The 25,336-nt window shown below is 29.0% G+C and overlaps 1 protein-coding gene across 1 annotated transcript; it reads right to left on the bottom strand.

Annotated features, from left to right (window-relative positions):
* Nucleotides 1–5,032: 5,032 nt before the first annotated feature.
* On the bottom strand, nucleotides 5,033–15,647 carry LOC111623329 (protein shisa-4-like). Its single transcript, XM_023365865.1, has 3 exons — nucleotides 15,466–15,647; nucleotides 10,593–10,740; nucleotides 5,033–5,198 (listed from the first exon to the last, which is right to left on the bottom strand). Exons 1-3 carry the CDS (start codon nucleotides 15,524–15,526, stop codon nucleotides 5,048–5,050), a joined length of 360 nt encoding a protein of 119 aa, XP_023221633.1. The 5' UTR covers nucleotides 15,527–15,647; the 3' UTR covers nucleotides 5,033–5,047.
* Nucleotides 15,648–25,336: the final 9,689 nt, after the last annotated feature.

Here is a 25,336-nt window from a genome sequence, read left to right as displayed (position 1 = left end):
TTCATCGAGTACTTAGGTGTATTAAATTAATAACATTTCAGACATTGTTATAAATATATTTATCTATTTCGATTTAAAAAATGTTCAAACCGTTTTAAATTCAAATTTGTTATTGCATATTGGTTCGATTATAGAACGATTGTAAACGTTCCAGAAAATTGATCAAATTGAAAATAGTTCGTTTGATTCTCGGCAATTATCATCATTCTCAGCGGTAGGTGTTATATAACAATTACTATGGTTGTTGATATACTGAATATAAATGGGGTTTGCTTGCGAAATCCGCGCGGGCAAAGCCGCGAGTAACAGCTAGTCATTTATAATACAGTATTGTATTTAGATTGTTTTTTACTCTTTTTTCACTGTGGACACTAGGAGGTCCTTTCAAGCAAGCCCATTGTGTATTCGTCCAAGCCCACAATGGAGCAGCCGTGTTGTGAGTGACGGGCTTTGTCTCACGTTGCTTTGTCTCAGAGCAGTGGCGTAGCGTAGTGGGGGCGGCAGGAGCTGCCCACCCCGGGCGCCACTTTTAGGGGCAAAATTTCACAATAAATAATAATAATATCTTGTAAAAATTTGAACCATTTCATTTCATATTTTTGTCGCACCTACGATTCGAACCGATTGAAATGAGCACGGAATTTTTCATTACTTATTCTGTGACGAAACTGAATTTTAGTCTTTTAAATTAAGATACCTAAATAAGGGGGCGGCGAAATTTTCCTTCGCCCCAGGCGGCTGACATCCACGCTAAGCCACTTTCTCAGAGACATAAAGTATTCATGAATAATTCTTGATATCCACCCGGGCTTGAACCTGGACTCCTAGGTTGATAAAGTAATAGTGTAGACCACCCAGACCCCTATTACACAGTGTTAAAAACTTGAAATTTAATCAATTATACATAGCTAATGGTACTGTATTTGATAGCCAGATACTGTATTTGAGAACATGAAAGCACCAATCTTCTGCCCTGAGAGATTAATTTAAAATACGGATCCGGTTTGGCTCAGAAGTTTTCACAGATGGCTCAATTCGTTTATGAAGTATGTCTGATCGTGTCATTTTCTCCATCCAACCGTCCTACTATAGGTCAATCGAAGCTCTGAAGCAGAGTGGATAAAACTACTAAACAGTGATAGTCGGTTATGGGTTCACGCCTCGCCAACGTGGCGTTTTACGAGTTTTCTTCACGTTAGTAACACCTAAATAGAGACCAGTTTTCCATAGAAAGTTCTCCCGGGAGGCATCCTCTTCGGAAGATCGCCCATGTGTCGCGTTGCTGTAACTAGATAAACCAATCGAACTTATAATGCATATAATTAAAAAAAAGGCTTTTTAAGCGTAATAAAAAAAATAATAGTGTGTATTGAATTTCTCAAACTAATGTTAACTTATTTCCTGATTTCATATGATGCAAGAATATTCACGTTCGTATATTCTCTTTGCAAAGCTATTACGATATTATTTAGAAAATTACTCTGTAAAATCAATACAACAAATCTGATTAAGAAATATATATGATATTATTTGCTAAGAACTTCCATATAACCTATTTTTTTGCATAACAAGAACACCGGTTTTATAGCTATAGGATGCCATATCCGGATAAAATTACTTTTATCATAAAACAGTAAGAATAAATTATTTAAATTCTAATAAAATTAATTAAAGAAGTAATCACACCATAAACAGCGATAATTTTTTTAAATCAAACGTTTTGTCTTTTTGATAGAGCTAATGCTACTCAAACTGGTCCACAAAGAGTTTATTACTTGGCTACAACGAGATTTGATTTAAAATTTCATTTTTTTTTTACTCTCCCAATTCTGTTATTACTCATTATTAGAATTTGCAATTTTTTTTTATAAAACCCACTCCTGCCCTTTAAATCAAACGTTTTGTCTTTTTGATAGAGCTAATGCTATTCAAACTGGTCCACAAAGAGTTTATTACTTGGCTACAACGAGATTTGATTTAAAATTTCATTTTTTTTTTTTTTACTCTCCCAATTCTGTTATTACTCATTATTAGAATTTGCAATTTTTTTTTATAAAACCCACTCCTGCCCTTAAAATTAAGCTTTTTACCATTTTATAATAATTAAAAATNTATACACAAACATATTTATATAAGTCCAGAAATAATAACATAATTAAAAAAAATAATTGAATTTCAACAATAATAATAAAACAGAACCAACAGAAACAAAGATATTAATTTTCAAAGATTATTAAATCAATAACTAACTGCTTAGATAAATGAAGTAATAAGATAAAAAAATTAAATACAATCTGAATATAATTTTTTGATAATCAATTTAGAAAACTACGTAATATTTGAAATACATATGTCAAAATTATCCCTATAAGCAAATACAAATATTCACTTTTGTATTTGCATTATTGCATTGAGTATAAGTATTTAGATAACAAAAGCCTGATGTTTACCCTAATATTAAATAAAAAACTTTACATGAAATACTGAAAAAATATTCTTTCAGCTACAGAATAAGTATAAATATATCGTATTATTTTTCTACTTACATGAACATTATACTTTGTAATAATAAGTTTTAAAGAATAATAGATTATGATTTTTTTTGATTTTAAAAGCTCTATTGTTTAGCCTATTATTTAAATTGATTATTATTTTTAAAAATAATTTTTACACTCTTGTACTTTTAATCTTACTATTTATGCTTATTTTTAATTTTTTATTGCATTGTATTGTTTTTAATGGGATTTTTATTTATGTTATTATGGTGGTGGTCATCCTAATACATGTATGACTTTACTTATGTAACTAATTTAAAAATTTAATTAAAAAAACTTATTCATCATCGTATTAGAAAAACAAATTTCATAGAAAATGAAAGGCTTACATTGTCTTGGCAAATTCTTCAGTATTACAACAATAACGAATTTTCTCTGTTCCGCAACAATACTTTTTATCTGGAGAATCTCCTGCTTCTGGACAATTTAGATATATTGTTCTTCCAAAAATTTCTTTACTACATCTATATGATGCAACTGTAAAATATTTAGGAAAAAAAAAATTAAACTTCAAATTTATTGATAATTTATCATTGTTTAATATAAACTTGTATAATTTTACAATGTTTATATTAAACAATGATAATTTTATATTAAACAATGACAAATTTTAAATATACAAACAGCAAAGTTTTTGAAAACTTCCAATTTTGCTTTTTCACTAAAAAACAAAAACCAGCTATGTTGGTTTTTTACTATTTACATATTTTGTAAGTTAAATATCACATAAAAATGTAATTTTTTAAATTTAATTAAAATTAATACAGTAAATACCTCATTTGAAATAACTATATTTTAAAATGATTTCTCAATTGCATTTAATCATGTTCATTTGCAATCCTTCTGGTAATATTAATGAAAATATCTGAATGAGTTTTTTGTAATTTATGCTTTATCTCAGTTACATAAATAGAATTTAAAAATCTAGAAAATTTGTTATTCCAATCATCTGATTAAATATCACATTTCCTGCAGTCATTAGTCATAGTCATGCAACTTCTCATTTTTTTATTTTTCATTATTATATTTCAGTAATTGAAAAACATTTTAGGCTTGTTTAAAAAAAAAGGTGAAAACTGTCCAAACAGACAAAATATTTACAAACACTAAAAGATCNCATGTAAATATTATTAAAAATCATTAATTTGGAATATATTCTTTGCATATTAGATAAAGGAAAAAAGTAGATCAATAATATATTTTTTTTATTTAAATGTCCTCAAGACTATTATAATGCAGCAATAAAATGAAAAATTACTGAATACACAGAAGTGCATGGAAACAGCTGCCAAACTATGTTTCATGATATTATTTTCCTAATTTTTTATTACTTAACAAAATTTATAATAAAATTAATTAGTTAAAAAATTTTTTCAAAATTTGATTTCAAACTTAAACTTCACTTCTTCAATTGTAAGATGCATCATAACAGATTCTTAAATCTCTTGCCACCACCAAAAGACTAGACCAGGGGTGGCCAACAGTTTTTGCCCCCGGCCAAATTGGAAAGAGAACTTTTTCACAGGCTGAATCAGAGGCTGCTCTAGGAAGATTTTGAGGTGGTGCGAGAGCTCATTGTGGTGTCATCCCGTAGAGACTAAATTGTACATAGAGATTACAGATACATTTTTCACATTATCATGCTTTATCAACATTCTACGCTGTACTTAAGAGATTTGTAATGGAGGATTAACTCTAAATGCACAGCGAGTTGTTGGCACCCCTTTTTTTTAGGCATCAGAATTTTTCATTGAGCTATTCGGACTTGAGTAGCTAATATTAAAAGATTAATCGCAGGCCGCATAAATTCATTAGACGATGTTCACCATGCCTGGACTAGACTAATCATTTTACAAATTGGAACTAGAGTACATGAACTCCATAAAAAAGTTAGTTCCAAGTTTTAATGGCACATATATAAATATTAAGCAAATATATTTGGTTGGATATTTTAGTCATTACAAATACTTCCTAAGTTTTTAAATACTTTGACATTCTTAACATTCAATTTTATATTGACTAAGTATCTGCTCAAATCCTATGTTTTTTTTAATATATTGTTTTGTCTATACTTGTTTATTGTAACCCAAAGATCCTATTTATTTGTATGTGTCATTCCCCAGGAATTCAACTATATAAGGATATAAATATCCTTATATAGTTGATATATATATACTATATATATATCTACTATATATACTATATATATATCCTTATAGGAAGATCAAAAATAATATGTTATATTTCTTGTTTTTTTGTATTTGTGTTTTACATTTGTAAGTTTGAATTTTGTATTAAACATCTTTTAAAAATAAATGTTTGAATTAAGGTTTTATTTAAGACATAATAATATTGAAGTAAAAATTTTGTTAACTCAATTTTTACACTCTGCAAAGTAATAACACGATTTGCATTACTTGTGTAAAATTTTATAATAAATAATATATTATAAAAATTTAATATATTATTTATAGAGCATTATAAACAGACTATCAGAATTTCTTACCATACAATACTCTTCCTCTTTGTTGTCGACGTTTTGCCAACAAGCAACAACTGCAGCAAAAGCATGATACAACTACAATGACAACAATAACAACAATTGCAGATATAAGAACACCAATTATAAGTCCAATGGCATTTCTGAAATGTAAACAAATTTTATTAATTTCTAGCCTAACTATTAATTTATTTAAAATAAATAAAATATTATGCTACTCAATATATATATATAAATTTTTTTTAATGTAGGAGTTTATTTCTCATAACTTTTTAATATTAGTTTTACATCATAAAAGTTTTTTAAAATTTAAAACTAATATTGTATACAGCCTTATCCAGTTAACCAAATATAATGTGTTCCTGAAAATAATTTGAATATCAGAAATTCAAATATTAGAGAGGTATTTTCATTCATTTCTCATGAAAAAACTAACTCATTTCCTAGTCCATCTGAATAATTCCAACCAATTCCCCATGACACTAAAATACTGTAAACACTACCTATCAATTCACAAGTTTAGCATGATATTAAACACTCCAATTGCCTTATTAATAAGCATTTAATGAAATGATTAAAGGTTATGTTTCTAAGTAGTAGCTCAGGGAATCAGTTTATATAATACACCTTATCAGAAATTGCATATGAACTAATAAAATATTTCAGTAACATAAAATCAGCAGTAACAATATGTTAAATTTTTAAGTCTAAAGATTTATTAAATATTTGTTATGAATCAATGTACAACAAATATTTGTTCTTTATTCAATTTTATCTGAGATGATAAAATATCTCAACAACACTGGAGGATTAATACATGATTAAATCTCCTAAGAACTCAGCATCTGACATGTATGTTGCTTCATGAATTTTACACTTCCTCTCAAGAATTGGAGGAAAGTAAGAAATAATGAATTTTGATAGGAAAAAGTATAAACCACCAGTAAAGTATTTATATTTTGCATTTGTTTACTAATTAGATATTTTTATTCTATTGATGATCTACATCATTTTCCTTTTCATCCGACCTCTAATAATAAGTAAATGTATACTGTATTTTTGCAAGTTCTCATAGAATAAATAAGTTCTATTCCCTTTAATTTATAGTTTTCTAATATTCTATTTAGCTACTTGGAGATTTTGCAGTGGTATTAAAACTTACACTTACTTGTAAACATAAATAGTCTTACTCTTTGCAGTTTTTCTATTTTCATTGTGAATTAATCACAAATACTTCAATTCAACAACTTCCAATTAATTAAATATTTAAAGTAATATTCTACCCGAGAAAAGGGTGACCAAAAGATCAAATGGTGAAAAGATGACGAAGTGGAAAAACCACATATCCTTTTTCTCACAACACTCTGATAGATAAAACCAATCAAATATCAAAGTCAACCATCACTAGGATGTTTGAACTTAGGTTACGATCTTAGTCAAGACAGTCAATTATTAATAAGGGAAACTGTCAAACATTGAATTATGAGATAAGAGGAGTCATAAAAACAGCTAGAAAATAGCAATAATTCCACTGAATAGTCTGGTTCTTGATATCCCGCATCAGAAAAAAACCTGGACACAACTCAAATTTAGAACACATTAAATCAAAGTCACTGAGTCAATTCTCAGGCACCACGCATATAAAAGGGGCTGAAACTCAAGCCTTGGGGCAGACATACTAGGAAGGCCATAGAAGACAACGGCTTGTTTGCCATGTTCCCGGCTCCATAAAGGATCCCCGACAAATATGCCTCAATGGATGGAGAAGACCTCCTCACACTCTCTCAGAGGTATTATGTTAGAATGTTTGTAAACTCTCCCTCAACTTAGATTTTAAAATAGAGTTAGCCACTCCTCAGATTTTGGTCCCCATTGCGCTATGTTGGTTTTGGTTCCTTACTTACTTTTGACATTTCAAAATGTCATCTTAAGGCAGAGCATATATAATGTAATATTCAAACTACAATAAAAGATTCCAAAAACATGGTTTAAATCTTAGCATGTAGTAATTTACAAAAATTTAAATTAATTCAAAAAATTTATGTTTAATATAAACAGGAAGCATATCACTAATGAATAGAAGAATAAATAAATAAAAATATAGCTATCCTAAAATACAAATATACATGTTATAATTTTAACAAAATGTATTTTAACATAGCTATCTTAAAATAAAATAAATGTATATGCAATTATTTTAACATTTTGTAGAGTGTAACCCATATATCTGGTAGTTCAAGAGTGGTTTTGTTACAGGACATCTCTTTTGGAGCTGTACTGGTTTGTTATTGCAAAATTATGTACAATGAGATGGTAATTGTAATTTTAATTCTTTATTAAATTTATTGTTACAAGTTTACTGAATGTCCTTTAAAAAAAAACAAATAAAAGAGAAATATAAAAACGAGGTACATCAGATAATTGAGAGTCCAGATTAGCAAGTGTTCTGTACATAAATTAACAACATAATACTATCATATTAATTTATTTGATAAAAACATGAAAATAGATTATTTTTATTTACAACACAACCTAAGATATATATAATGATAAAAATTCAATTGACACAAATCTACAAAATACTCCCAAGGTAAAAAATTTCTGTACGTAAACTTTTATTTCTTCTGTCTTTTATTGTTATTTTAATTAAAAACCCACAGCCTCTGCTATGCAGTATGCTTGTAATCTCTACTTTCAAGTCATTTGCTGTTATTTAGTGTGTGTCTTTGAACAAATTCGAGTAACTTCAGTATTGGTAATCATTTACAATTGCTAATAAATTCAATGGTGAGCACAGAAATATATTTACAAATTCATTTATTTAATAAAGTAAATTAGTAAAGAAATGGAAAAATAAATAATTTGTTAGTGAAAAAATATAACCATCCTTTCCTGCAAAAATAAAGATTAAAAAAAATTTCTTAAAATAACTTAATATTCAAACTCAGAACATCCATATGATATGAACTTATAAAATATTTTCAAACATTGGAACAAAATTTAAATACAAAATTTAAACATATTATGAAATTTAAATTAAATGAACGCATCACAAAAAGATATAATAAACTTTCCAAATTAATACCAAATTACTTAATATCTAATCATTATTAAAAGCAAATTTATAACCTAATTAATTATGGCAGTCATTTGAGTGAGTAACATAAAAAAAAAAAACAATATAAAAATGTTTGAAAATATTTGATTTACAATCATTAACTTGGATTTTGCAATTGAAAATGGCTTGTAAAACAGGTAAAAAACATTTGCAAAGAATTAGTTTTTCTCAGCAAATAAGGTGTTGGAGTATTTGCTATTTTCTTTGCTGAGAATGATTTCTGCTAATTTGGTAATTATTTGGTTGCCTTTCCTTGTAAGATGATTAAATCATCTTAAACACTTGTCTGAAGAACCTAGACTCCCATTCAGATATCCAGGACAGATTACCAAAAATTTTCAGGATAATCATACTGCATGTATCAAGTTCTGTCTTTTATCATAAGGACAGAACTTGACACATGCAAACCTGTAATAGACATATCAAGAAGGCACTTTCAGTCTATAGGGAAAAAAAACATCCAATATAAATTTTCTAATCACCTATTATTTACTATGGTTAAAAGAGCAGTTATACTAAAAAATTTTTTTAAATCAATCTTTTATTTTAGGAAAAACAAGAAGCTTTAAAATCATTAAACTGTTGAAGCATAAAATAAGCTATTATGTATAATATTTTCTCAATGTAAGCCATAGATTGCATGTAAAACTTCAGTACATGTTTTAAAAGAAAAAAAAATTCTTCCTTAATAATTATTACTAAATTATAAATAGAAAAAGTTTGCCAATAAATTCAAACTTGCATAACTTATTAAAACATTAATAATACTGGAAGTAAAACATGTGATATTTACACAATTATTGATATGAAATAACAAAAAAACAAATTCATTCTATTGGTTTTAAAATGATTAAAACAAACGGCAACTCGTTTATTTGTGCATATACAAAATATCATCTTCAGAAACAGAAAACAATTCTTGAAGACAACATGTTTTGTACATGTTTATTTATTTACTGAAATATTTTCAACTTTTTACCACTTCCTTCACTGTTTTAAGAATTTTATCACAATAGAATGAATAATTTAATTTAAAATATATGCTCTCCACATCAAATTAATAGTGGCTTGCCCCTGTACATCATACTATTCCCTCAACAATATAGTCATGCTGGTCATCTATCTAATACCTTTCAGGAAAAACTTTTGAATTGAAATAACGTGACTTCTGGATTGCATTGGGAGTTCATATACAGTATAGTTAATCGTGGCCTCCTGCCCCTAAGGTTTCCCTATCTGATCTCATCTTTCATCTATCTATCTCCCTTCTTGAAATTGACAGTGAGAATTTATAGGTCTATAATTTTTTCAAATTGCAGTCCAAAAATTTAAAAAGAAAAAAAAATCATAATGCAATTTCAATATTTTTGTTTTGTTTTATTTATTTCACTTTTAGACTAGTTCAATATTGTATGTAAATTTAACAATATAATAAATAACTCAGATAAAGTCTAAAAAACAATTTTCAATATTTAAAAAAAATTAGTTTTAGATATGCATAATAATATAATAAATTATGAATATCTAAAAAATGATTTTATATACTTGTTTTTTTATTAGAGAATTCTACTAATACGACCACAAATTATAAATTAATGAATCAATCAACATGACTCAGATTTTTATGTTATTTGAAATTTATATTTATATACACAAACATATTTATATAAGTCCAGAAATAATAACATAATTAAAAAAAATAATTGAATTTCAACAATAATAATAAAACAGAACCAACAGAAACAAAGATATTAATTTTCAAAGATTATTAAATCAATAACTAACTGCTTAGATAAATGAAGTAATAAGATAAAAAAATTAAATACAATCTGAATATAATTTTTTGATAATCAATTTAGAAAACTACGTAATATTTGAAATACATATGTCAAAATTATCCCTATAAGCAAATACAAATATTCACTTTTGTATTTGCATTATTGCATTGAGTATAAGTATTTAGATAACAAAAGCCTGATGTTTACCCTAATATTAAATAAAAAACTTTACATGAAATACTGAAAAAATATTCTTTCAGCTACAGAATAAGTATAAATATATCGTATTATTTTTCTACTTACATGAACATTATACTTTGTAATAATAAGTTTTAAAGAATAATAGATTATGATTTTTTTTGATTTTAAAAGCTCTATTGTTTAGCCTATTATTTAAATTGATTATTATTTTTAAAAATAATTTTTACACTCTTGTACTTTTAATCTTACTATTTATGCTTATTTTTAATTTTTTATTGCATTGTATTGTTTTTAATGGGATTTTTATTTATGTTATTATGGTGGTGGTCATCCTAATACATGTATGACTTTACTTATGTAACTAATTTAAAAATTTAATTAAAAAAACTTATTCATCATCGTATTAGAAAAACAAATTTCATAGAAAATGAAAGGCTTACATTGTCTTGGCAAATTCTTCAGTATTACAACAATAACGAATTTTCTCTGTTCCGCAACAATACTTTTTATCTGGAGAATCTCCTGCTTCTGGACAATTTAGATATATTGTTCTTCCAAAAATTTCTTTACTACATCTATATGATGCAACTGTAAAATATTTAGGAAAAAAAAAATTAAACTTCAAATTTATTGATAATTTATCATTGTTTAATATAAACTTGTATAATTTTACAATGTTTATATTAAACAATGATAATTTTATATTAAACAATGACAAATTTTAAATATACAAACAGCAAAGTTTTTGAAAACTTCCAATTTTGCTTTTTCACTAAAAAACAAAAACCAGCTATGTTGGTTTTTTACTATTTACATATTTTGTAAGTTAAATATCACATAAAAATGTAATTTTTTAAATTTAATTAAAATTAATACAGTAAATACCTCATTTGAAATAACTATATTTTAAAATGATTTCTCAATTGCATTTAATCATGTTCATTTGCAATCCTTCTGGTAATATTAATGAAAATATCTGAATGAGTTTTTTGTAATTTATGCTTTATCTCAGTTACATAAATAGAATTTAAAAATCTAGAAAATTTGTTATTCCAATCATCTGATTAAATATCACATTTCCTGCAGTCATTAGTCATAGTCATGCAACTTCTCATTTTTTTATTTTTCATTATTATATTTCAGTAATTGAAAAACATTTTAGGCTTGTTTAAAAAAAAAGGTGAAAACTGTCCAAACAGACAAAATATTTACAAACACTAAAAGATCATTACAAATTCTTAAGTTTTTTAATGCAAGAATTTGAAATAAATTAATTTAATAAATATTTAATTTCATATATTTTAATTACATACTCGTTTCAGTTATCTATACACAAAGATCTGTTTTTTTTTATAACATTTAAAAATTTTTTTCTCAAAGTTTTTATTTAATATATGTTTTTTAAAACAAAACATTTTTAGAATTAATGTTAAGCAAGGAGCTTTGGAATTTACTTTCATTGAAGCAAAATGCTAATACTTTGAATTTTACATTAAGGTTGGGAACACACAAACATAAAATAAGTCCATTATACGAATATATACTGCAGAAAAGTACATTTTCCAACATTCTTAGACATCAAATTATTAATGCTTGAAAGCTAATCATAGACGGGTTGGACACTAGTAAAATTGTAATATTTTCTTTTTTTATTAGAAAAATATTTTCAAATTAAACACAAACAAATAAAGCTATGGATTCACCTAAAACAATGAACATTTGTGTGGCCATTACTAAATTTCCTTAGATGATTTATTAACATCTAATCTATATCAATCCACACTAAAAATTTTGTTTGTTTGTTTTGTTCTTGTAATCTTTGTGTGTAGTATTCCACAATAATGATCTTTTCTTAAATTAATATATTAACATTTTAATATTGTTTGACATTTTTGTATAAAATAGATGTTAAATTCAATACTTGTGCCACCTGTACTCTCTTCTATTGTATGCAACAACATGCACTGACAAACCTTAATGTCTATTGTAGCTTGAGTATGTCAATAAGATAATGTATGTTTGTAACATGACTGTTAAGAAGTACAGTACCACGACAAGTGCCAAGAGAACTGAAAACAACCTTCTTAGAAACAATTCGTTCTTGGACTAATTTTTCACTTGAAAATTAAAAATTATTTTCTAAGGATTTCAAAATAGCATAATTAGGTATGTCAAGTAAAGTTTCAGATTGGGCTGCATTTGAAAAAATTGTACCTCTATAAATTCCCACTGTCATCTATCCATCTGTCTTTCCTTAATCTTGAGAATGGAGTTTAATAGATGAAATTCAAGAGCAGATATTCCATATCTGCTCTTGAATTTCATCTATTAAACTCCTTAGGGCTGGAGGCCCCAATTAACTATATACAAATGTCCAATGCAGACCAGAAGTCACCCAATTTCAATTCAAACCTTTTCCCCTGAAAGCAGTCAATAGATGACCAGCACAACTCTTGTTAAAGGAAAAGTATGATGTCAGACATTACTAATAATTTGAGATGGAGAGCATATATTTCAAATTAAATAAATTAAAAACATTAGAATTATAAAACACTAAACCTATAAACAAGCAAATTTTTATAACAAATGCAAATGTTTTCACCCATATTGAATGGTCATCATCGGACAAACTAATCACCAAATAACAGGAAATTGCCGAACACATGTGCACCTCCCCTCTGCACAGATGTTCCGACAATGTTTGTTTCAGTGATTAGTTTGCCCGATGATGCCCATTCAACATGGGTGAAGAAAACATTTGCATTTGTTATAAAAATTTGCTGGTTTATAAGTTTAGTGTTTTTTAATTCTAATTTAACCTGTTTTAAGTGACAGTTTTCTTCAATAAATTAAAAATATGATTAAAAGTGCAGTCCAGGATGTGACAATGTCACAATAAATAATTGCTCATTATACACTAAATTTCTTTATAATATATAGTTTTCATCAACCAAAGTAAGTGATGCTAACAATTTGATTAAGTACTTATTAACATTTGCTTTATAATATCAGAATGAAGCATCGGATTTCTTGTAATTGTAATTTAAGTATCCCATTAAGTGACAATTTTAAACATGTATATGTGTAAATGAATGAAGATTAGAAACATGCAAAATAAGGTATTTTTAAATATATAATTTTATATGTTTCCAATCTTCATTCATTGAGTTGCTAATTTTTCAGCAAAATTCCCATAACAGTAATCAACATAATGCTTTCTTGCACATGTTACCTGGTAGAAATATTTCATTTTCCTGACATTTAATATTGTCAGGTTCTTTTGCATTACTCATTTAAAACATGATAGTATTTATTTTTTATTACTATTTCAAACCAAATGTAATGATGATGAAAACATCAAAAAATTTTCCAGTTCCATTACATTCGATTTGAATTTCTTAGTACAGTAGTCCCTTATTAAATCTCTTATTCAGATATATTGTGCTTTGTTTTGTCTTCCAACCATAAGAACACATTAGCCAATAATTTAAAAAAAATTAGTTATCATTAAATTTCTATTGAACTGGCAAAGAAATACTATCTTATTCCAATCATTGACCCTAAAACTATCATTGTATAATATACAACAAAAAAAACAAAAAAGCAAGTCTGCACGAAGATCGAAAACAGACAAAACAGATGAACAGATATATGGTTATATCATACATCTGATAAACTGCTCATTTGGTTTGTCTCCCAACATGCACAGTATAATCAGGAGTTATTGCAGTATACCATCTGGCCTTTGTTTCAAAGTATTATGTGATATTAGTTTTTTTAATATAATCATTATCGCTGGTTGCTATAATTATTTCATCAAAATACAGTAAACAAATAAATCTGTCTTTCCTTCTTTTTATATAAATATGATTGTCTTATTTTATATGAAGTCTATATTTTAATGAGAATTTTATTTATTTTATACTGTATTTCAAGACTTTTTGCTTTCTACTTTACTGGTCTTTTAATCTATACATAGTGTCATCAAATCCTTTCTTCATATAATTTCTTTGAATATTGAGTGATATATAGCAAATTTACACAACTTTATTAACTCCTTGAACATGGAATATAACAATTATTATGATAATTATGTAACTTACAAATACTGAAATTATTTTTAAGTTTTACAAGTTTACCGAATGCCCTTAAAAAAAACACGAAGAGAAACATAAAACAAGGTACTGTACATCAGATAACCGAGAGTCCATATTAGCAAGTGTTCTGTACATAAATTAACAACATAGTACTATCATATTATTTGATAAAAACATGAAAATAGATTATTTTTATTTACAACACAACCTAAGATATAGAGCGATAAAAATTCAATTGAAACAAATCTACACAATACGGAATACTCCAATATAAAAATTTCCGTACGTAAACTTTTATTTCTTCTTTCCTTTATTAATATTTTAATTAAAAATATATTAATAACGCACGTACTTAGGATAAATTTGTAATTTTATCGAACGTACCTAAAAAAGGGGCATTGATTTCGGTTACTTTTAAAATATAAATAAAAAACCGGTTTTGGTTTTGTTTTAAGGTCACTTCACATATCGATTATTTAAAATATATGAATTACTATATATGTAGATTTACTGTAATTGTAAAATACACTCAGTGTTTCCAAAGTAAACCGAAAATAAACATTTTTCTTATTAGTACTCCATCGTTCCTCGTTATCTCCCGTTCTTTGGAATTAGGCGCAAAGTTGCTACGGAGAACTATTCACATCCTATAGAAAAATTAGACTTTATTTTCTATTTTTTACAAAAGGTAATGAATTTGGAACCATTTCTCCCACATCAGTCTATAATGTATAATACAATAGAACTGATATATCATGTTTATTATATTTATTATATCATTTTTATTATAACACCCCCTTTTGGTATGGTCCTTTATTAGGTATGTTTGATAAAATACAATTATACAATAGATTTTCATTACAGTACAATCGACCCCCCTATAACACTGTTGATGATAACATTTTATATGAATTCCACGTTGTACGAGTCACTTAGATTTTACAAATACGTGTGCCGGGCTGTGAACGGTTCACGTATTTGTAAAATCTAAGTGACTCGTACAACGTGGAATTCATATAAAACGGAATTATCAACAGTGTTATAGGGGGGTCGACTGGTACAGTGACATTTACTATGAAATGGATCAAGTGTTAATTACTTTGAATCTTAAATGTTTACATTAATATAAAGATAATCAGATTCAATCATGTCAACAAATTAATTGAAATAATTAAATCAAAGTTATAAACTCAATTACATTAATGAGACTATTTACCTTGTTGAAGAAATCCAAATAAAGTAAAAATGAGCGAATATAATACCGAAGAACTTTTCATTGTTTCCAATTGTAAAGCAATAACTTTAATCTATTATACAAGTTCCTTTTCTTCTACGAAATAGTTCTGATGACGTTTCCTTTCTCCTAAACCGTGCTTTTCCTCCATATTTTGACGTCATTCTGACTCAACCTATAAATGAGGTCATATTTACCCAATTGCCTATATTTAATATATTTTATTTTCGAAATTATTTAATTATATTTATTATTCTACGTATTTATTTATTATTAATATAATATTGTTTGAATTTTATAATTTTGATTTGTAATTTTTGTAAAAAATTTGAAAATTGCTAAAAATTGCTTATAACGTGTCGCTTTTATGATCATAGATTTTTTTCCCCCCGCTGTTATTTTGTATTTTTTTTAAATATAAATAAATGTTATATAAATTATTGATGTAAATGAGGGAATAAAGTTTATTCGAAGAGAAATATAAATTTAGAGCGAAGAATTTAAATAATTCCAATATTATAAATGAAGTTTCTAGAGCATCCGGATCGAAGATGAATCATTTCCAAAAAACCTGTTTTTCATGTTTCGTTCTACAAATAAGCATTAATTTAGTGTTCTTTTAATTTATTCTATGCTTAATGTTTTGCGTTTAAAAATTAAATATCATTCATATTTATTTTAAAAGTAAATTTCATCGTCTTTTGCATTTACAGTCTGTTACAAAAGTAGAGGAACACCATAAATTTTGTGTTTTTTCAAAATTTATTTTTTTTATGATTTTTTTGTTTTTATCTGCGTTTTAGTAGGGTATGAAATGTCAATGCACACTAAGAAGGAATTTTTCGAAATTCCCCTGCGGGCGGGAGAGGGAGAGGATTTAGTTTTCATCGAATACTTAGGTGTATTAAATTAATAACATTTCAGACATTGTTATAAATATATTTATCTATTTCGATTTAAAAAATGTTCAAACCGTTTTAAATTCAAATTTGTTATTGCATATTGGTTCGATTATAGAACGATTGTAAACGTTCCAGAAAATTGATCAAATTGAAAATAGTTCGTTTGATTCTCGGCAATTATCATCATTCTCAGCGGTAGGTGTTATATAACAATTACTATGGTTGTTGATATACTGAATATAAATGGGGTTTGCTTGCGAAATCCGCGCGGGCAAAGCCGCGAGTAACAGCTAGTCATTTATAATACAGTATTGTATTTAGATTGTTTTTTACTCTTTTTTCACTGTGGACACTAGGAGGTCCTTTCAAGCAAGCCCATTGTGTATTCGTCCAAGCCCACAATGGAGCAGCCGTGTTGTGAGTGACGGGCTTTGTCTCACGTTGCTTTGTCTCAGAGCAGTGGCGTAGCGTAGTGGGGGCGGCAGGAGCTGCCCACCCCGGGCGCCACTTTTAGGGGCAAAATTTCACAATAAATAATAATAATATCTTGTAAAAATTTGAACCATTTCATTTCATATTTTTGTCGCACCTACGATTCGAACCGATTGAAATGAGCACGGAATTTTTCATTACTTATTCTGTGACGAAACTGAATTTTAGTCTTTTAAATTAAGATACCTAAATAAGGGGGCGGCGAAATTTTCCTTCGCCCCAGGCGGCTGACATCCACGCTAAGCCACTTTCTCAGAGACATAAAGTATTCATGAATAATTCTTGATATCCACCCGGGCTTGAACCTGGACTCCTAGGTTGATAAAGTAATAGTGTAGACCACCCAGACCCCTATTACACAGTGTTAAAAACTTGAAATTTAATCAATTATACATAGCTAATGGTACTGTATTTGATAGCCAGATACTGTATTTGAGAACATGAAAGCACCAATCTTCTGCCCTGAGAGATTAATTTAAAATACGGATCCGGTTTGGCTCAGAAGTTTTCACAGATGGCTCAATTCGTTTATGAAGTATGTCTGATCGTGTCATTTTCTCCATCCAACCGTCCTACTATAGGTCAATCGAAGCTCTGAAGCAGAGTGGATAAAACTACTAAACAGTGATAGTCGGTTATGGGTTCACGCCTCGCCAACGTGGCGTTTTACGAGTTTTCTTCACGTTAGTAACACCTAAATAGAGACCAGTTTTCCATAGAAAGTTCTCCCGGGAGGCATCCTCTTCGGAAGATCGCCCATGTGTCGCGTTGCTGTAACTAGATAAACCAATAGAACTTATAATGCATATAATTAAAAAAAAGGCTTTTTAAGCGTAATAAAAAAAATAATAGTGTGTATTGAATTTCTCAAACTAATGTTAACTTATTTCCTGATTTCATATGATGCAAGAATATTCACGTTCGTATATTCTCTTTGCAAAGCTATTACGATATTATTTAGAAAATTACTCTGTAAAATCAATACAACAAATCTGATTAAGAAATATATATGATATTATTTGCTAAGAACTTCCATATAACCTATTTTTTTGCATAACAAGAACACCGGTTTTATAGCTATAGGATGCCATATCCGGATAAAATTACTTTTATCATAAAACAGTAAGAATAAATTATTTAAATTCTAATAAAATTAATTAAAGAAGTAATCACACCATAAACAGCGATAATTTTTTTAAATCAAACGTTTTGTCTTTTTGATAGAGCTAATGCTACTCAAACTGGTCCACAAAGAGTTTATTACTTGGCTACAACGAGATTTGATTTAAAATTTCATTTTTTTTTTACTCTCCCAATTCTGTTATTACTCATTATTAGAATTTGCAATTTTTTTTTATAAAACCCACTCCTGCCCTTAAAATTAAGCTTTTTACCATTTTATAATAATTAAAAATATAAAAAGTTTTTAATTAATTATAAAATATTATAACACATGATGCCACACTCGCAGATGTAAATGTTGATGGAAAGTAAAGTAGCTCCTTGCTGGATTTTTTTTTTTTCTATTACGTTAACTAACTTAAACTGAGGGAAGATAACAGGGAGAGTGATAAATAGTGAAATAGGATATAGAAAAGAATGAAATATCTGGGATGTAAGGAACTTTGCACATTTTCGGTTGGAAACCACGTGGAATTCGCTCGGACTGATGACTCTTTTGCTTATCCTTTATATCTATTGATAGTATTCAAGTTCTTATCAGTATAAACTGAGAAGCAGAAGAAAGAAAGAAGTTCTTATCAGACGAGCACTGTTCCTCCTGTAGTGTTACAACACCATTTTGATATTTTTTATTTATTTATATTATTTCTTTGTTTTGTAACTTTTTGTTTGCAGTCACTCTTACCTTTAGTTAAGGTATATTTAAGGTTGTTCCTTCCTATTCTTTTTGAGATTCCCACCGTGAAAGAAAGAAGACAACGAGTGAGCAGGAACTACGTGAGTCAACTGTAAATGGAAGATAGCAGAATCTTTTTTAAATTAATTTATTCCAATAGAAAATTTAGAAAAGACTTCTGAACAAATTATCTCTGAATTTTGATAATGACGAAATTCAACAAGATGAACCTGTTAGTTTTGTGCTAGAGGTCAACTGGAATTTTGGACTTTTACATCATCAGGTATTTGTTTAGTACTATACGCGTTGATTATTGTTAACATAAAATCGTTCGAGCGAGAAAACATTGTAATTTTAGCTACACGAACAAAATATTGTAACTTTTTCTGTTCTTGATTCGGTTTCCCCTTAGTCTTGTACCACTCCCTCTCACTCGTGCCCTCAGGTCCCTTTGGCTCTTTGTTTTTTGTAGTTCTAGAATCGAGAAGGAACAAAGGAAAATATTCTAAACTATGATTAAATTAATATATACAATAACTACTGCCACATACGCCGCCACAAAAGGTCAATTGCCGTAATGTAATTTACGGTAACAAGCCTTCGACCTCGTAGGTCATACTGATGAAATCGGTTGGGTGTCAACTTCGTTCTGCTGTTTGCGGGGCTCACACAAATTATAGTTCGGTCTGTGTGCTCAATGTCGGATGTATTGGGCCGCATCATTCTCGTCTGGTCGTTGTTCGCTTTCTCCCTCCTTGCATTCAAATTGCTCTTGTTGGCTTTTCTTCTTTTTGTAATCTTATGTACTCTTATACATAGAAAACGTTCACAATTATCCGGCCATTTCGATAGTTACCCTGAATCTCTACAATGACTGGTCTCAAAAGAGTACGATGCCGTATGGTGTGGCCGTACGCCTTATTTTGTATATGTTATTCTTAGTATTCCATTCGTTTCCCTTTTCTCTTTGTTAGTTCCTTTGTCTATCGTCTTCCAGAAACTTCTTCTCTAACCCTTTCCTGTTAAGGTGGTGGTGACCTGTTTTCAAGACAAAGAAAAGGCGGTAGCCTGAGGGCTAAAGGTAGAACAAGACCTCACTATTTGCTTGGACATTGGAGAGATAGGACGTGTTGTAAGGATCTCCAGTTTGTTCTGCTATCGACAGAAGAAGGGAGACGATAAACCGGAGCGAATATTCGAGAGGAGCTAGAAGCATATCTCGATATAAGAATATTCGAGAGCTTATTTTGAGAGTCTGATATCTGATAGTTAGCCGATCAACTATTTCTCCAAGATTATATAATTCCGATATCACCACCATCAATCCAAGACCGTCGGCACTTTGGGTACCCGTTCTTTTCTATCAAATATCCATCTATCCTATTGCCTATCTTTTCTTCATCCCTTTTAGTATAAGTAGTTTTAAGTATTTAGTTATAGTTCCCATTTGTTTGTACCGCGGTGAATACTTTTGTCGCGAGATTTTAATTCTCATATCTCATATCTCATAGAGGAGTGTTATAGCTATGCGCTTTTTCACTCCAGAAGAAACAGTAAGGAAGAGTCGGTCTTATAGAAGACGACCAATCCGAGGAAGACAGGAGAGAGGAGATTTTAATTAACTGCCGAAATTGTCTATAAAAGACTAAACGAAGAGTGTCGGAATATAAACGAATCCTGAAAAGGAAAATAAACACTGGTGAAGAAACAAAACATCTATTTGTATTGTTTACGTATCCTCTAGTTGAAAATACACTCACCACGTGCGTATCTTACAATGGCCCTAAACATTTTGTAGAGAATTTTCCAAAATTCTTACTTCTCTTACGAAACAGCCAAACTCTTTGCCCTTCTACCCAAGTGTTGATTTTTCAGTTACGGTTAATCTGTCTTCTGTTTTTCAGATTTCTCATTTGCTGCCTCCCGCATCGATCGCGTGAAAGGACGTCAAAGAGCTTCGTGATACGACTTCGATTCACATTTTAATCTATAGACAGAGTAGTAGAACTCGAATTTTTTGTTAAAAATAATGGAGGAATCAATTTCATGTGCAGGTTGCGAGTACAAGTGCTACGAATACCTCACGTCGTCAGTTACTCTGAAGACCATGTAATGCTGCACCACGGCATCTGGAGTGATTATACCAACTGCCGTCGGTGTAGCAATCCTCTACGCGCGGAGGACAGAGGTCGGTTTCACTGTGGAAAGTATATCCGGCGGGCAAAGAAACGTCCAGCGAAATGTGGATTGAGCAGATCTATTTGGTCGGAGACGTTCTTCGAAGAATCACATTTGCTCGTTACTCTGTGGCGATTTATCCTTTCCGAATTGCTAACGAAACCTCCAAGGCAGAGCTTTATACAAGAACATCTCGATCTCTCCTCCAGGACCGTCGTGGATTGATACTCTTTCTACCGAGAATACCAATCTACTTATCCACGATCGGTCGTCGACATCAGAGAAACTTGGAGGAGGACTGTTGAAATTGACGAGGCGAAGTTTGGATTGCGTAAGTACAATATGGGAAGGAGAGAACACATAGTCGGATATTTGGCCGAATTTCTTTTTAAAGCCAGATATCCGAAAACAACCCAGAGAATGCATCATTTCCTCCGTGTCTTTAACCCCCCCGATTACTAACTTCCTTTAAAAAACGGTCCTTTTCAAGGCCATAATTATGAAAGGAAAGTTTTTATAGTGTAATTTTGAATTGTTACATTTGTGAAAGTGTTAAGAGAAACACGAAGAATGGCTGAGTGATAAACTACATCTGATGAGAATAAGAAGCAGTTTTGGAATAAGTCATTTTTGTTATTTTCTGAATCTACACAGTTAAAGGAAAAATTCATCTGTGCAGTTATCGATCGAGAGTCTTGGACTTGCTTGCATAATGGTGCTTGTATACACAAATATTTATGTAAAAATAAATTATGTAATATAATGTATGTACTGTGTTCCTTAATGCTGTGTTTGTATTCCTTTCTCAAAAGTTAACAGTAATATTAAAAGTTTAATAATAATTCATTTTCTACAAAATCTTTTTTAAAAGAGTAATTTTTCTAGAAAGAAAAGATTTAAAGCTGCTACACCCACTTAAGTAAATTATAAGACTTTTACTGTTTTTAGAACTTCTTTGAACGCGTTAAGCGACGAACAGTCTTTCATACCGAGTTTATTAACTCGAAACAGTAGGAAAAATATTTCGAAGTTTAACGATTTGTTTTTAAGCTCGAGTTTCTAAAAAATGAATAAACAAACCTTTTTAGATATCCAGCACAAAATTTACCAAGCAAGCGTTACATTTAAGCATTAAGAATCCAACCAAATATCTAGAAAGATTATTATTATTATTATTATTCGTTCTTTAAATACATTTTCAAGTCGGCAATTTTCCGTCGATTGCGATTTCTTCCCGGATATCCGAGCTTATAAGATGGCAGACCACCGCTCTGTTCAATCCCGTATCCTCAGAGCGGAACACACAGAAGTGTAATTACGGCTATGACTGTATTCTTAAGTAATCGGAATTGATTTTAACTGGAAATGAACAATATATTAGATCGAGCGAGCTTATCCATCTTGAAATTAATCCCTAAAGACGAGAAGTAGAATTCGGGGAACGAGAGATGAAGGATGGAGAATTTATCTCCATCCTTCGAAAAGTTTTGGATCAGATCCAATCTTTTCTCGTCACTATTTGTTACTCTAGTGGTTCGATGATCAATAATACTAATCATCAATATTTCTCTATAAATAGAACTTTGTTATATGACTAACGATGAGTAAGATTTAAAAAAAAATTTATATATATATATATTAATTTTCCTTCGACATTATTACACTCCAGAGGGCGTTGAGAGCAAAAGCAACCAAAATGGCAGGGGAAGTGGAAATTGCTCCGATGAGGAGTTTGGATGATTTTATTTTGGAATCAGCAAGGTTTCAAATTCCAAATTTTAAAGATTTGGAAAAATGGTCCAATCGTGTTCTCAATAATCTCCTTTATTATCAAACTAATTATTTCTTAACTGCGATGGTTGTGTTTCTTATTGTCGGGTGAGTTAACGATTTCTTATTAAGGCCCATTCCTAATTATCATCGTGGTTAATGGTACTTTTCTAGTTTAATTAGACGATAATTTTTAAGTATGTTTTGTAAGGAACGTTTTGTTTGGAGAAGGAAACGTTCCGTAATTTGTGAATGAATGACGATTTAATTGTCAGACGTCGGGGCGTAGTCCCGAATTGTTGGATCGCTGACAGACAATAACAATGCTTCTTCTTCTCGACGTGGGATCCAATTTGGCAATGAGAAGAAAGTCTCGTTATTCTGTAATAAATAGGATATAGAAAAAAAGTTCAAAAAGTACATTTGTATATTTGAATTGGTTGTGTGTCAATTATTTCTAGTTATTATTATAAAATAGTAACTAGNCAGATAACCGAGAGTCCATATTAGCAAGTGTTCTGTACATAAATTAACAACATAGTACTATCATATTATTTGATAAAAACATGAAAATAGATTATTTTTATTTACAACACAACCTAAGATATAGAGCGATAAAAATTCAATTGAAACAAATCTACACAATACGGAATACTCCAATATAAAAATTTCCGTACGTAAACTTTTATTTCTTCTTTCCTTTATTAATATTTTAATTAAAAATATATTAATAACGCACGTACTTAGGATAAATTTGTAATTTTATCGAACGTACCTAAAAAAGGGGCATTGATTTCGGTTACTTTTAAAATATAAATAAAAAACCGGTTTTGGTTTTGTTTTAAGGTCACTTCACATATCGATTATTTAAAATATATGAATTACTATATATGTAGATTTACTGTAATTGTAAAATACACTCAGTGTTTCCAAAGTAAACCGAAAATAAACATTTTTCTTATTAGTACTCCATCGTTCCTCGTTATCTCCCGTTCTTTGGAATTAGGCGCAAAGTTGCTACGGAGAACTAATCACATCCTATAGAAAAATTAGACTTTATTTTCTATTTTTTACAAAAGGTAATGAATTTGGAACCATTTCTCCCACATCAGTCTATAATGTATAATACAATAGAACTGATATATCATGTTTATTATATTTATTATATCATTTTTATTATAACACCCCCTTTTGGTATGGTCCTTTATTAGGTATGTTTGATAAAATACAATTATACAATAGATTTTCATTACAGTACAATCGACCCCCCTATAACACTGTTGATGATAACATTTTATATGAATTCCACGTTGTACGAGTCACTTAGATTTTACAAATACGTGTGCCGGGCTGTGAACGGTTCACGTATTTGTAAAATCTAAGTGACTCGTACAACGTGGAATTCATATAAAACGGAATTATCAACAGTGTTATAGGGGGGTCGACTGGTACAGTGACATTTACTATGAAATGGATCAAGTGTTAATTACTTTGAATCTTAAATGTTTACATTAATATAAAGATAATCAGATTCAATCATGTCAACAAATTAATTGAAATAATTAAATCAAAGTTATAAACTCAATTACATTAATGAGACTATTTACCTTGTTGAAGAAATCCAAATAAAGTAAAAATGAGCGAATATAATACCGAAGAACTTTTCATTGTTTCCAATTGTAAAGCAATAACTTTAATCTATTATACAAGTTCCTTTTCTTCTACCAAATAGTTCTGATGACGTTTCCTTTCTCCTAAACCGTGCTTTTCCTCCATATTTTGACGTCATTCTGACTCAACCTATAAATGAGGTCATATTTACCCAATTGCCTATATTTAATATATTTTATTTTCGAAATTATTTAATTATATTTATTATTCTACGTATTTATTTATTATTAATATAATATTGTTTGAATTTTATAATTTTGATTTGTAATTTTTGTAAAAAATTTGAAAATTGCTAAAAATTGCTTTAATGTGTCGCTTTTATGATCATAGATTTTTTTCCCCCCCCGCTGTTATTTTGTATTTTTTTTAAATATAAATAAATGTTATATAAATTATTGATGTAAATGAGGGAATAAAGTTTATTCGAAGAGAAATATAAATTTAGAGCGAAGAATTTAAATAATTCCAATATTATAAATGAAGTTTCTAGAGCATCCGGATCGAAGATGAATCATTTCCAAAAAACCTGTTTTTCATGTTTCGTTCTACAAATAAGCATTAATTTAGTGTTCTTTTAATTTATTCTATGCTTAATGTTTTGCGTTTAAAAATTAAATATCATTCATATTTATTTTAAAAGTAAATTTCATCGTCTTTTGCATTTACAGTCTGTTACAAAAGTAGAGGAACACCATAAATTTTGTGTTTTTTCAAAATTTATTTTTTTATGATTTTTTTGTTTTTATCTGCGTTTTAGTAGGGTATGCCATGTCAATGCACACTAAGAAGGGATTTTTCGAAATTCCCCTGCGGGCGGGAGAGGGAGAGGATTTAGTTTTCATCGAATACTTAGGTGTATTAAATTAATAACATTTCAGACATTGTTATAAATATTTTTATCTATTTCGATTTTAAAAATGTTCGAACCGTTTTAAATTCGAATTTGTTATTTCGTATTCGTATTGTATGCGTTTTAGTAGGG

This window comes from Centruroides sculpturatus, unplaced genomic scaffold (genome assembly GCF_000671375.1).
Source record: "Centruroides sculpturatus isolate CEXI.00-Female unplaced genomic scaffold, Cexi_2.0 scaffold123, whole genome shotgun sequence".
Lineage (NCBI taxonomy): Eukaryota > Metazoa > Arthropoda > Arachnida > Scorpiones > Buthidae > Centruroides > Centruroides sculpturatus.
Note: the sequence above shows the minus strand (reverse complement) of the source record. Positions and strands in the feature narration are given on the sequence as shown.